At 45.6% G+C, this 14,746-nt stretch overlaps 1 protein-coding gene across 1 annotated transcript in view; it reads right to left on the bottom strand.

The window, feature by feature from the left end:
* Positions 1 to 13,683, bottom strand: part of NUDT3 (nudix hydrolase 3) — a 112,967-nt gene extending 99,284 nt beyond the window's left edge. The window contains exon 1 of the mRNA XM_023212556.3: positions 12,515 to 13,683. Coding sequence (XP_023068324.1) covers positions 12,515 to 12,613 — 99 coding nt within the window. The 5' untranslated portion in view covers positions 12,614 to 13,683. The remainder of the gene's footprint in view (positions 1 to 12,514) is intronic.
* Between the last annotated feature and the right edge of the window lie 1,063 nt (positions 13,684 to 14,746).

The following is a 14,746-nucleotide window of genomic DNA, read 5'->3' as shown; positions in this document are numbered from 1 at the left end:
ACTCTCTGGATTGTTTTCCTAACTTATATTGGCAATAAAATCTAAAAGTTTTGTCTTACTATTATTAAAGGCAAACTACCCAAACTGCAAAGCTTCTTAGGAAGAAATCAATACCACAGTCATAAGTGTAAAAGCCCTGAGTCAGGGCTCAGCACATTTGGTTAATGAGGGCTGAATATAAGTCTAGCAATCAAATCATTTCTGCAAAGAGGAAGCAAATAAAAGTACTAAATAATAGGCTGGACACGGTGGCTTACGCCTATAATCCCAGCACTTTGGGAGGCCGAGGGAGGCGGATAATGAGGTCAGGAGTTCAAGACCAGCCTGGCCAACATGGTGAAACCCCAACTCTACTAAAAATACAAAAATTAGCTGGACTTGCTGGTGGTCACCTATAACCCCAGCTACTCGGGAGGCTGAGGCAGGAAAATCACTTGAACCTGGGAGATGGGGGTTGCAGTGAGCCGAGATCGCACCACTGCACTCCAGCCTGGGCGACAGAGTGAGACTCCATCTCAAACAAACAAACAAACGAAAAAAGCCAGGCACAGTGGCTCACACCTGTAATCTCAGCACTTTGGGAGGCCGAGGTGGGCAGATCACGAGGTAAGGAGATCCAGACCATCCTGGCCAACACAGTGAAACTCCGTCTCTACTAAAAAATACAAAAAATTAGCCGGGCATGGTGGCAGGCGCCTGTAGTCCCAGCTACTTGGGAGGCTGAGGCAGGAGAATTGCGGGAACCCGGGAGGCGGAGCTTGCAGTGAGCCGAGATGGCACCACTGCACTCCAGCCTGGGCAACAGAGCGAGATTCCATCTCAAACAAACAAACAAAAAAAGCCAGGCACGGTGGCTCACACCTGTAATCCCAGCAATTTGGGAGGCCGAGGCGGGCGGATCACGAGGTCAGGAGATTGAGACCATCCTGGCTAACACGGTGGAACTCCGTCTCTACTAAAAAATACAAAAAAATTAGCTGGGCGTGGTGGAGGGCGCCTGTAGTCCCAGCAACTCGGGAGGCTGAGGCACGAGAATGGCGGGAACCCGGGAGGCGGAGCTCGCAGTGAGCCGAGATGGCGCCACTGCACTCCAGCCTGGGTGACAGAGCAAGACTCTGTCTCCAAAAAAAAAAAGAAAAAAAAAATTAAACGATCAAACAGGCCAGATGTGGTGGTTCGTGCATGCAATCCCAACATTTTGGGAAGGCAAGGAGGGAGGATCACTTGAGCCAGGAGTTCCAGACCAGTCTGGGCAACATAACAAAATCTCATCTCTACAAAAAATAAAAAATAGGCCGGGCACGGTGGCTCAAGCCTGTAATCCCAGCACTTTGGGAGGCCGAGATGGGCGGATCACGAGGTCAGGAGATCAAGACCATCCTGGCTAACACTGTGAAACCCCGTCTCTACTAAAAAATATAAAAAACTAGCCAGGCGAGGTGGCGGGCGCCTGTAGTCCCAGCTACTCGGGAGGCTGAGACAGGAGAATGGCGTAAACCCGGGAGGCGGAGCTAGCAGTGAGCTGAGATCCGGCCACTGCACTCCAGCCCGGGCGACAGAGCGAGACTCCGTCTCAAAAAAATAAAAATAAATAAATAAATAAATAAATAAATAAATAAATAAATTATATATATATATTAGGAGGGTGTGGTAGCACATGCCTATAGTCCCAGCTACTCAGGAGGCTGAGGTGAGAGGATCACTTGTGCCCGGAAGGTTGGGGCTGCAGTGAGCTATGATCATGCCACTACTACTACTACTACAGTCTAGGTGGCGGACCCAGACCCTGTCTCAAAACACAAACAAATTTCCAAGTATAAGCACAATGTGATTTCTCTTGTTTTGTTTGTTTTGTAACTTTCCTTAATGTGTATTTTATTAGGATTTCTAAATATTCAAAGAAAAATCATGGTTAGGTATAGTGGCTCACACCTGTAATCCCAGCACTTTGGAATGTCAAGGCAGGAGGGCTGCTGCTTGAGCCCAGGAGTTTGAGACCAGTCTGAGGAACACAGCAAGACCCTGTCTCTACTAAAACTGAATTAGCCAGGCATGGTTGTGCATGCCTATCATCTTAGCTACACAGGAGGCCGAGGAAGGAGAATCGCTTGAGCTCAGGAGGTCAAGGCTGCAGTGAGCCATGATTGCATCACAGCACTCCAGCCTGGATGACAGAGCAAGACCCTGTCTCAAAAAAAAAAAAAAAAAGGAAAGGCCAGGGCGGTGGTTCACGCCTGTAATCCCAGCACTCTGGGAGGCCAAGGAGGGTGGATCATGAGGTCAGGAGTTTGAGACCAGCCTGACCAAGATGGTGAAATCCACATCTCTACTAAAAACGCAAAAATTAGCCGGGTGTGGTGGTGGGTGACTGTAATCCCAGCTATGTGGGAGGCTGAGGCAGGAGAATCATTTGAACCTGGGAGGCGGAGGTTGCAGTGAGCAGAGATCGCGCCACTGCACTCCAGCCTGGACAACAGGGCTAGACTCCATTTCCAAAAAAAGAAAAATCACAATCCTTCCTCCTTTTAAGAAAAGTATAAGCACTATGTCTGAGTTCATATCCATTTTTATTCAACATTGCTAAGCTGCTCTTATAAAACACATCAGAAATATGTTAAAAAACCAAGTCAAAGAAAAGATTTTCTAAGCAGTTCTTTAAAATGACTTTACTGTTTTATGAACAAAGAGATTAACTAACTGTATACAAAGAAAGCCTATTTAAGGAATCATTTCATTATTTTATTTTATTTTATTTTATTTCTTCTTTTTGGAGCCAGGGTCTCTCTCGCTCTGTTGCCCAGGCCGGAGTGCAATGATGCAAACACAGCTCACTGCATCCTAGACATCCCCAGCTCAAGCGACCCTCCCACACAGGCCTCCCAAAATGCTGAACAGTCTTATTTATCCATGTATTCCCAAGGTCTTACACAGACACTCCAAAAATGTGTGCTGAAGAAATGAATAAACAATTGTATTCCTGAAAAAGGGCCCTTCCTTTCTGTACTAGGCAATGAAGAAAGATATAGATTGCTTCACACAGCACACAGTAGATGTGCAGCACTATTTTTATTGAGAAATGAGAATTAAAGCAAAAGCAAAGAAGTAGGATTGGGGCAAGGAGTTAAAAGAATGGAGACTGCAGTATGAATTTAGACCAGAATTCACACCTTGGGAAGGAGGCAAAAAATAATGTAATGGAAGAAATGACTAACTGGTATTAGGCAAACAGAAGGTGAAGCAGGGGAAAAAAGCTTCCAGGAAAGATTTTGAGAAATGAGGAGTAGAAATGTCCAGTCATGACTGGATCAATGAACCCATCATGATCTTAGAGCAATGTAATATTGAACAGTGACCAAGATATGTTACAAAAGGACTCCCTAACCACCTTGGGATCTACCGGAAGCCCTTTGTCATGGTTATTGCCTCTGGGATTGCTCCTGGTGTCTTACTCCCTTCTCTAGAGCCTGCTGTCAGTTCACCTGCTCCTCTGGGGCATTTTACAGACAAACAGGCCACCAGTCTCTGCCCACTGAGGAGCTCCAATGTCAATCATCTCTCCATTCCAACCGGTGAGCTGAAGGATCTGAGAAAATGTGAAGCAGCTCCCCGTTTGCCAAGAGACATAGGGCTTCTAGTGGAAAAGTACAACAAACAAACCTAACACCTTAGGAACAGCTTCATCCTTTCTTTATTAAAACAGCTTTAAGGCACAGGGAAATCTAACTCACACAATCCTATTAGTATTCATTTTTCTCCCTGGGTAAAAACAGACCCGTTAGGAGCAGCTTTAAGTTTCCTAGGCACTGTGATGTCATTTGTTGTATGTTCTGTATCATCTGGCCTTTCTAAGAGTACAAACAAGCCTACCCCTGTCTCTCACTTCTCCTCACAGAGGCTCTAAAAAAGGAAAGACTGGGGGAAGAAGGATAATCTTACTGGAAGTACTTTAGGAGGGCCAAAGTTGAATAATATGACAGACAAATATCAAATTACCCAATTTAGGATAATAAAATCTTACTCAAGAAGTTAGTCTTCTATACAGTTTATGATAAAGTTCAAGTAAAGGATACGGTTGATTAAAAAATATAAATGTAGGCTGGGCGCGGTGGCACACGCATGTAATCCTAGCACTTTGGGAGACTGAGGTGGGAGGATCGCTTTAGCTCAGGAGTTCAAAACCAGCCTGAGTAATATAGTGAGACCCTGTCACCACACACACACAAATTAGCTGGGCAAGGTGGCATGCACTTGCACTTCCATCTACTTGGGAGGCTGAGGTGGGAGGATCACTTGAGCCTGGAAGGTGGAAGCTGTAGTGACCTGAGATCGCATTACTGTACTCCAGCCTGGTCAACAGAGCAAGACCTTGCCTCCACAAAAAAAAAAAAAAAAAAAAAAACCTCAAAACAAGATCTTGGCCCTAAGAACAAAGATTAGCAGATAAATATACATTTATATATACGTACTTCATATATTGATTATATATTATTTGCAAAAAGGAAGCAAATGAAAATATTAAATAATCAAACAGGCCAGATGTGATGGCTCATGCCTATAATCCCAACACTTTGAGAGGCCAAGTAGGGAGATCACTTGAGCCAGGAGTCCCAGACCAGTCTGGGCAACATGAGACCTCAACTCTATAAAAAATAAAAAACATGGCCAGGTGCAGTGGCTCACGCCTGTAATCCCAGCACTTTGGGAGGCCGAGGTGGGTGGATCACCTGAGGTCAGGAGTTCAAGACCAGCCTGACCAACATGGAGAAACCCCGTTTCTACTAAAAACACAAAATTAACCAGGCATGGTGGTGTATACCTGCAATCCCAGCTACTTGGGAGGCTGAGGCAGGAGAATCGCTTGAACTCAGGAGGTGGAGGTTGCGGTGAGCCAAGATTGTGCCACTGCACTCCAGCCTGGGCAACAAGAGCGAAACTCTGTCTCAAAAAAAACAAAAAAAAATACATATACATATACATACACTGGCAAGGTAAGGTGGCACACACCTATAGTGTGTAAATAATATGTATACATATACATATTATTAGCAAATAAATCTTTTATATGTATATAAACATGTATTTATTTGCTAATCTTTGTAGGGCCAAGATCTTGTTTTGAGTATGAGTCTACTGTTGAATTGTAAGTTGTCTTTCTTTCATATGCCACACCCATAATGAATGATCTATGTCTCTCAGTCCTAGTTTCTATAAAGAACAAAAACCTAGGCCCGGCGCGGTGGCTCAAGCCTGTAATCCCAGCACTTTGGGAGGCCGAGACGGGAGGATCACGAGGTCAGGAGATCAAGACCATCCTGGCTAACCCGGTGAAACCCCGTCTCTACTAAAAATACAAAAAACTAGCCGGGCAAGGTGGCGGGCGCCTGTAGTCCCAGCTACTCCGGAGGCTGAGGCAGGAGAATGGTGTGAACCCGGGAGGTGGAGCTTGCAGTGAGCTGAGATCCGGCCACTGCACTCCAGCCCGGGCGACAGAGCAAGACTCCGTCTCAAAAAAAAAAAAAACAAAAAAGAACAAAAACCTAAAAACATTCATGAAGTAATCTATGTGCAGAGTCCTAGACTTTTAAGATCCCCTCTCCAATCTTCTCCAGTTTGTCCATACAAGTGAGCAGTAATTTATTTTCTTTCTTTTTTTTTTTTTTTTGAGACAGACTCTCACTCTGGAGTGCAGTGGCGTGCTGTTGGCACACTGCAACCTCCGTCTCCCGGGTTCAAGTAATTCTTGTGCCTCAGCCTCTCATGTAGCTGGGACTACAGGTGCACACCACTGTGCCTGGCTAGTTTTATGTATTCAGTAAAGATGGGGTTTCACCATGTTGCCTAGGTTCGTCTCAAATTTCTGGGCTTACATGATCCGCCCACCTTGGTCTCCCAAAGTGCTGGGATTACAGGCATGTGTCACCATGCCCAGCCTTGTTCTTTTCTGATCTCAAATTTCACTGGTTAAGTTGCACAATTACAATAACAAGTACAATGAACATAAACAGATACAGGAATAAAGGTAACTAATTGTCATCACACAATTTGGCAGCTGGGAGGTCATCTGGTTGGGGTACACCAGACCGGGAAGCCTGCTGAGTAACTGCCAAGCATTCAGTGTACCAAGCTGGTTAAAGTAGTGGTTGGTTAAAAAACTGTGTATCAGGTTCAAACTACTGTAATAAATGTTAGTTACCACAAATACCCAATTTAAAGATGTTATCAACATATCAATAACAATCAGTAGAACTTGTTAAGTGGGAGATTTTTTTCTGATAAATTTTGTTTATCAACAAGAAGAGAAGCCAGAAAGAGAAAAGGGAATCATTTTCATCATGCTGTTGGGTCTGTTTGTTGTTCCACGTCTCCCATTAGACTCTAAGCTCCCTGCTTATCTGTCTCCTTCACAACGGTATCACAGAACCTGGCACTCAATGAGTGTTCAATAAACTTACTATGTTGACACATCCTAACCTGGATCAGAATTCCAGCCTCTCATTGCTGGTCTATAAATAAAGTTTTCTGGAGCCGGGGGAAAAAAAACCTAGAATGATAGGTTTGGCTACTCATGAGATACTATCTTCTAATATAGTCATGTACTACATAACATTTCAGTCAACTACAGACTACATATACAAGAGTAGTCCCAAGAGATTATAATGGAGCTGAGAAATTCCTATCCCATCGTAGCTGTGGTGACATAGCACAATGCGCTACTCGTGTTTATGGTGAGTACACAAACAAATCTACTGTGCTGCCGGTCATATAAAAGTCTAGCACAGCTGAGCACGGTGGCTCATGCCTGTAATCCCAGCACTTAGGGAGGCTGAGGAGGCAGACTGCCTTAGTCCAGGAGCTCAAGACCAGCCTGGGTAAAATGCCAAAACCCTATCTCTACAAAAAAATACGAAAATTAGCCAGGCATGGTGGCGCGTGCCTGGAGTCTCAGATACTTGGGAGGCTGAGGTGCGAGGATCGCTTGAGCCCAGAAGGTCAAGGCTACAGTGAGCCGTGATCACACTACTATACTCCAGCCTGGGCAACAGAGTAAGACCCTGTCTCAAAACAACAACAACAACAACAAAAAATGTAGCACATACAATCACGTGCAGTACAAAATACTTGATAGTAAATGTATTACTGGTTTATGTATTTACTATCCTGTACTTTTTATTATGTTAGAGTGTATTCTCTCTACTTACTTTTTAAAAAGTTAATTGTAAAACAGTCTCAGAAGAAGGGATTGTTATCATAGGAGATGACAGTTCCATGCCTGTTATTCTCCTGAAGACCTCTCAGTGGGATAAGATGCGGAGGTGGAAGACAGTGATACTGATGATCCTTGACCCTGTGTAGGCCTAGATTAATGTGTGTTTGTGTCTTTGTTTTCAACCAAAGAAAAAGCTTAAAAAGCAAAATATGGGCCGGGTACAGTGGCTCACGCCTGCAATCCCAGCACTTTGGGAGGCCGAGGCGGGTGGATCACGAGGTCAGGAGATCGAGACCATCCTGGCTAACACGGTGAAATCCCATCTCTACTAAAAATACAAAAAATCAGCCGGGCATGGTGGTGAGCGCCTGTAGTCCCAGCTACTCAGGAGGCTGAGGCAAGAGAATGGCGTGAACCCGGGAGGCAAAGCTTGCAGTGAGCTGAGATCACGCCACTGCACTCCAGCCTGGGTGACAGAGTGAGACTCCGTCTCAAAAAAAAAAAAAAAGTAAAACAAATAAATAATAAATAATACCTTTAAATAAAGTTTCTAGAATAAGGATATAACAAAGAAAACATTAGCCAGGCATGGTGGCATACACCAGTTGTCCTAGCTAGCTGTTGGGAGGCTGAGGTGGAAGGATTACTTGAGCCCAGGAGTTCAAGACCAGCCTGGGCTGTGTCCTGGGCAACAGAGCAAGATCTCAACTCTTTAAAAAAAAAAAAAAAGTGATTTTAGTATGACAGGAAAAAAAGAGAAAATATTTTTCTACAGATGTACAATGTGTTTTAAGCTAATATTACAAAAGAGTCAGAACATTAAAAAATGTAAAAGTTTATAAAGTAAAAAAATTACAGTAAGCTAAGGTTAATTTTTGAAAAAAAAATAATTTTTTGATTTAGTGCAACCTAAGCTGTACAGTGTTTCTAAAATCTATAGTAGTGTACAGTAATGCCCTAAGCCTTCGCATTTACTCACCGCTCACTCACTGACGCATCTAGAGCAACTTCTAGTCGCGCAAGCACCATTCATAGTAAGTGTCCTGGTCAGGTGAACTGTTTTTTATTTTTTGTACCGTATTTTTCCTGTACTTTGCTTGTTTACGTATGTTTAGAAACACAAATACTACTGCATTACAATTGCCTATTTATTTAGTACAGTCACCCGCTGTACAGTTTTGCAGCTTAGGACCAACAGGTTATACCATATAGCCTACATATGCAGTAGGCTATACCAGCTAGGTATGTGTAAGTACATTCTATGATGTTCACACAACAACAAAATCACCTAATGATGCATTTCTCAGTATGTATCGCCAATGTTAAGCAACACACGGCTGTATTTTCATCTCTTTTTCTTCACATTGCATGTATGCTTCTTGACATTGCTTAAATTTATAAATCAAGGTCCTGTTTATACTTACATTACTATTGTATTAATGCTAATAATATTCTGTAAACTATTCCATCTTGATTAAGGCCATTAGTGCCCATTAAAAAAATTTTTTAATTGGGTTGAATGCCCTATTCGGTTTGAATTTTACATTCCCACAATGTGTGGCAGCTAATGCTTCTGGCACATCTATTGAGAACATAAAAGTTCTCCTGGAACTAACAAATTACTTTCCTTCCAACACAATTATATAATCTGAGAGTTGAAAAGCACCCTAGAGATTATTCTGTGGTCCAAAATCCCTCCCAATTAAGGAATCTCATCTAAAACTACTCAACTCTGTCCGCAGGAAGGGATGCTAATCTTTAGATTCCCCATGACACAGTGCTGCCGCCATTGTAGGCTCTTTAATACATGCGTTTTGTTGTTTTTAATACATGTTTGTTGAACTGAACAAATCTAAAATGGACGTATTTCACTCATTTTCTTTTTCTTCCCAGGATTTAGCTGTAACACCCACTGCATCTGTAATTTAAAGCTTTGCATGATTCCTCTGCTCATTAACCAACATTCAAAAAGAAATTCAATAAAGGAAACTAAATATTTCAATGCATTAAAGAAACTTCATTTTAACAGTTTAAAATTTTAAGCTCCTAGACTGGCAAAGTGGCTCTTGCCTATAATCCCAGCATTTTGGGAGGCTGAGATGGGAGGATCTCTTGAGCCCAGGAGTTTGGCAATAGCCTGGGCAACAAAGGGAGAACCTGTGATATGGTACGGCTCTGTGTCCCCACCCAAATCTCATCTCGATTTGTAATCCCCACTTGTGGAGGGAGGGACCTGTAATCCCTCCCATGTGTTGAGTGAGGGAGGTAATTGGATCATGGGGAGTTTCCCCCATGTGGTTCTCATGCTAGTGAGTGCTCACGAAATCCAATGGTTTTATGAGTGTTTGGGAGTTCCTCCTTCGCTTCTCTTTCTCCTGCTGCCTTGTGAAGAAGGTTCTTACTTCCCCTTTGCCTTCCGCCATGATTGTATGTTTCCTGAGGCTTCCCCAGCCATGTATAACCGTGAGTCAATTAAACATCTTTCTTTATACTCAGTCTCAGGTATTTCTTTATAGCAGTGTGAAAATGGACTAATACACCCTGTCTCCACATAAAATTTAAAAATCAACCAGGTGTGGTGGCTTGTGCATGTAGTCCCAGCTACTTGGGAGGCTGAGATGGGAGGACTGCTTCAGCACAGGAGGTTGAGGTTGCAGTGAGCCATGATCACACCACTACACTCCAACCTGGGTGACACAGTGAGAGCCTGTCTCAAAAAAATAAATAAATAAAGGCCGGCCACAGTGTCTCACGTTTGTAATCCCAGCACTTTGGGAGGCCGAGGCAGGCAGATCACAAGGTCAGGAGATTGAGACCATCCTGGCTAACACGGTGAAATTCTGTCTCTACTACAAATACAAAAAATTAGCCGGGCGTGGTCGCAGGCACCTGTAGTCCCAGCTACTTGGGAGGCTGAGGCAGGAGAATGGCGTGAATCCAGGAGGCAGAGCTTGCAGTAAGCTGAGATCGTGCCACTGCACTCCAGCATGGGAGACAGAGCCAAGACTCCGTCTGAAAAAAAATACAAAATACAAAATACAATATAAAAACTAGCCAAGCATTGTGGCAGGCGCCTGTAATCCCAGCTACTCAGGAGGCTGAGGCAGGGAGAACTGCTTGAACCCGGGAGGTGGAGATTGCAGTGAGCCGAGATCAAGCCACTGCACCCCAGCCTGGGCGAAAGAGGAAGACTCTGTCTCAAAATAAATAAATAAATTTTTAAAAAGAAAAATGTGAGCTCCTAGAATCGTCTGAACCTAGGAGGTGGAGGTTGCAGTGAGCTGAGATCCGGCCACTGCACTCCAGCCTGGGTGACATAGCGAGACTCTGTCTCAAAAAATAAAAGAAAAAAAGTAAGCTCCTAGAAGGCAAGTCTTATGCCTGGTCTGACTTGTAAGATGCAGTGAAGTAGCCTAAACAGACAAGTAAGCTTTCAACATTAATGTTCCTAATGTCAGTGCATAATAAAACATTTAACAGAAAATGAAAAATTAAGCCTTTTTTAGTTTGCTTATGATCTATAGTTTTCAATTTATCAAAAATACGTTTTCTATTTCTAGTATGATTTATTATTATTATTTTTAATTTAGAGATGGGGGTCTGTTGGCCAGGTTGGTCTCGAACACGTGGCCTTACCACCTTGGCCTCCCAAAGTGCTAGAATTACAGGCGTGAGCCACCGCATCCGGCCTGGTGTGATTTTTCAAAACAAATAGTTTTGCATCATTTGTACAACTAAACTATACTTATAATTGGGGTGCTCACAGATTTAGGCATACTAGTGTAGTAAGACATGCTGTTATGCTAATCAGCTTTCCCTTCAGTTAAGAGCCTGTGATCCCATCTGATTTCCCATAACATGATATGATAATGAAGAGAATAATGCCTCTGGAGCAGTAAGCACCACGAATAATTTTACTTTACTCAAATATGCATTCCAAAACAGTGTATAATTTACAGCACGGCCCTGGTTAGCTATTACAATGCATCTGTTTTGGGGACTTTTACAATATATGGTAGGATACAAAGCATACGTTTCCAAATCTCCTTTCGTTCTGTTTTGCTGAAAGGACGCACACATGGGATCCCTTAACAGCACAATTCACTAACTAATTTTCTTCAGGCAGTAATTCAAATTCCCACTTCCTCCTAAATACCTCTGGACAGCAACTCCTGGCAATCCATCTGTCTCTTTCGCCACAGCTTCTTTTCATAACTAACGGGTCAAGTTCCTTTCCCCATTTCGACACCATGCACACTGTACTGCGGCCCTGCCACCATAGCCCACTGCTGAATGCTGGAATATAACATATTGGATTTCACTGTCCTTCACTGTTTGCAGTTTAACTGCCATTTTACCACAATGCACACAAGAGAAATGCATTCCCACAGGCATCTTATGAATTTCCAAAGCAGCTATTCTTTGTGGATTTACAAAACATGTGCTTCTCTGAACTCCCTTCATCACCACAGAAACGGCTTTGGGAAGCCGAGATTTTTGTTTAAAGTACCCTACCTATTATAAAAAGAAACTGATTCTAAAACATTTTTATTTTCCTAGCTAATTTAATCCTAAGGCTCTTCCCACAAGGCAGTGGAGGAACGTCAGGGCAAAAATATTAAATCCTGTTTTTGGTCTTCCCAATTAATATGAAACATTGTCAGCACACAAGGATTATTATATCAAATGTCCTTTCTTCTCAGACTACACCATAAAGGCTACCCAGCGCACTGTAAAATAAACAGCTGGCTGTGGCTTATGCACAACGCCCTAAATCTTCCGAAGACACCCCCACCCCCACCCCTCGGCTTTGGGCTCACAGACACCTAATCCTTCGGCAAACCCCAAACCTGCCAATGAAGCGCACTATTTCTCTGCCACAAAGGCCGGCCCGCGCCTCGTGCACACCAGCCTCCGCACACATGTGCCTGGCTGACAAGTGCGGAGCGGCTCTTCCTGGATCAAAGCTGTTGGCCTGAACCGAAAGCCGCACTCTTCCCAGCCCACTGCCTTCTCCCGCGGCCGCTCTCCCCGGTAACAGGCGGCCGAACCGAAGCGCTTCGGCCGCAAGCCGGTCACCCCCTCCGCCCGGCGCGTCCTGTGCGGCCACACTCAGACCCGCTTCCCTTCAGCCCCAACGTCCTTGCTCCTTCCCCCCTTTTTCGCCTCAGGAAATTCCGTCAGGACATCATTCTGCACGAGCGGGGCGGCCCGGTCACACCCTCCTCCGGCGGCCGCGCCCCTCGCGCCTCCATCCGAAGGGGCCAGAGACCCGGCGACCCCGGCCCGCCCAGCCTGGCGCCTCACCTCCTCCTCGCTCTCGCTGCGGAAACACAGGCATGCGGCCCGCTTCTTGTAGCCATCGCCGTCGTACGTGCGGGTCTGGTTCGACTTGAGCTTCATCATCCTCCGGGCCCGGGTGGGGGTGCGGTGCGGGTCGCGGGAGTCGAGGGGTGGGGAGCCCGCTCTGGACGGCCGCGTGCGCGCGCGCCCCCGGCTCGGCCAAGGGAAGCAGGGAGGGGGAGCTTCTCCGCTACACTGCTCCGCCGCTGGCCTGCCACGGCCGCCTCATTCCCCCCGGCCCAGGTCCCGCGCCGCCGCTGCCACCGTCACGGCTGCCGTCTCCACTGCCGCCAGGGCCGCCGCCCCCTCTGCCACCGCCACCCCCGACGACGACCGCGCCGCCATCTTGGGCGCGATGCGTCAGCGGCGTAAGGCCGCACCGGCCTGCGGGACGACCGCGCGCTCGCAGCGCAGGCCGCGTTCGGGAATCGCGCCCTCCCAATCCGCGCGGCGGAAACCAGCGTCTGAAAGGAGCCGGCCGCGCGACTCCAGGCGGCCGCTACGCCGGCAGCGTAGGCGTAGAACTCGGGGGAGGCCGCGCGGAAGAAGCCGGGGGAGATAGGGTACCCGCGCAGGACGCCTAGCGGCCGGAGCGGAGACCCAGCGGTCCAGCTTCGCCAGTCAGCGGATGGGGAAGCGGGGACTTGGCCAAGGTCATGCCGTGTCTCCGCGGCCGAGGATGAACCAAGGTCATGCCACCCGCCCCTGGGCCGTGCCTGTCGGTCTCGAAAGGGTTGAGGGGGAAGGTCTGAAGGAAAAGGTAGGATGTAGTTAAAGGCAACGGAAGCTGCAGCTGGAAACACCTGAGATTTGGAACTGCACGGAAACGGGGCGTGGGAGGCGTGTGCACTTTCATTGATAACCTGAACCTCTGGATGTCTTATGGGCTGGTGCATGTCGCCCATTACGAAGAACAAATATTTATCCTGCAATCCTTTATTGATGCTAAAAGCAATTGCTTCCTCTTACGGTAAACGAGGGCCAGAAAGGAAGACGCGCGCGTGTGTGCGTGTGTATTACACACATAATGTAAATCATAAAGCATCATCGTTTCTGGCAATAAATGAGGAGTGTGTGTTGTGGATGTCAAACAGATTCTCCAGAAAAAGATACACAGACAGAAGCTCTCCAGAAAGGAAAACTGGTATATGACCTGTGAATGTTCTCAGCAACCCAGAACAAAGCTAGTACCATGCAGATGCCCTAAACGTACCAAAAATCCTGCGCATTATCTGTCTGTGAATTGCTTAATACCCTTTTTGGTTTTTTTACTTTTTTAATTTAATTTTTTGTTGAGATTGGTGGTGGGCCTCATTTTGTTGCCCAGGCTGGTCTGGAATTCGTGGCCTCAAAGCTATCCACCCTCGGGCTCCCAAAGCGCTGCCATTACGATTACTTGTGTGAGCCACCGTGGCCGGCTAATTACCCTTTTTGAATTTGCTTGTATTTAGCATAGTCAAAAAGATCTGGGTTTGAAATCAAATACACCTTGGTTGTAACGTCAATTACATTTTTTTAATGTTCATACCACCCGATTACTTCATTTTTTAACTTCTGCAAATAAAGATGATAAACCTACTTGGCCCTGGCACATAGTAGGCACTCAGGGCACCCCAAATGCTATTAATAGTTTGTTTGCCTATTAAATATTTCTTTCTTCAAGAAAAGAAAATTAGAGTCCAGTAAATGTTGAACGAATAGATAGCTGGAGGTTTTCTTTTGGTTTCTAATTCCTTATCCTGGCTTTTTTATGGGCATGATTTTGTTTGGGATTTTTTGTTCGATTGTTTGTTTTTTGGAGACAGGGTCTTGCTGTGTCTATTAAGGTGGAATGCAGTAGCATAATCTCAGCTCAACTGCAGCCTAGACCTTGTGGGCTCAAGCAATCCTCCTACCTCAGCCTCCTAAGTAACTGGGACTACAGGCGCCTGTCATGCAGCCTGGAGCACTACCACATCCAGCCAACTTTTGTATTTTTTTGTAGAGACAGGGTTTCACCATGTTCCCCAGGCTGGCCTCGAACTCCTGGGCTCAAGCAGTCCGCCTACCTCAGCCACCCAAAGTACTGGCATTACAGGCATGAGCCATCGCTCCCAGCCTATGGGCATGTTTAGTTTCAAGAGCCCAAAAGATTACCCCCAGATTCCTTGACTGAGTAATAATTACTTTGTCTTTGTTCAGGGAACATTAACCAAG

Source organism: Piliocolobus tephrosceles, chromosome 5 (genome assembly GCF_002776525.5).
Source record: "Piliocolobus tephrosceles isolate RC106 chromosome 5, ASM277652v3, whole genome shotgun sequence".
NCBI lineage: Eukaryota > Metazoa > Chordata > Mammalia > Primates > Cercopithecidae > Piliocolobus > Piliocolobus tephrosceles.
Note: the sequence above shows the minus strand (reverse complement) of the source record. Positions and strands in the feature narration are given on the sequence as shown.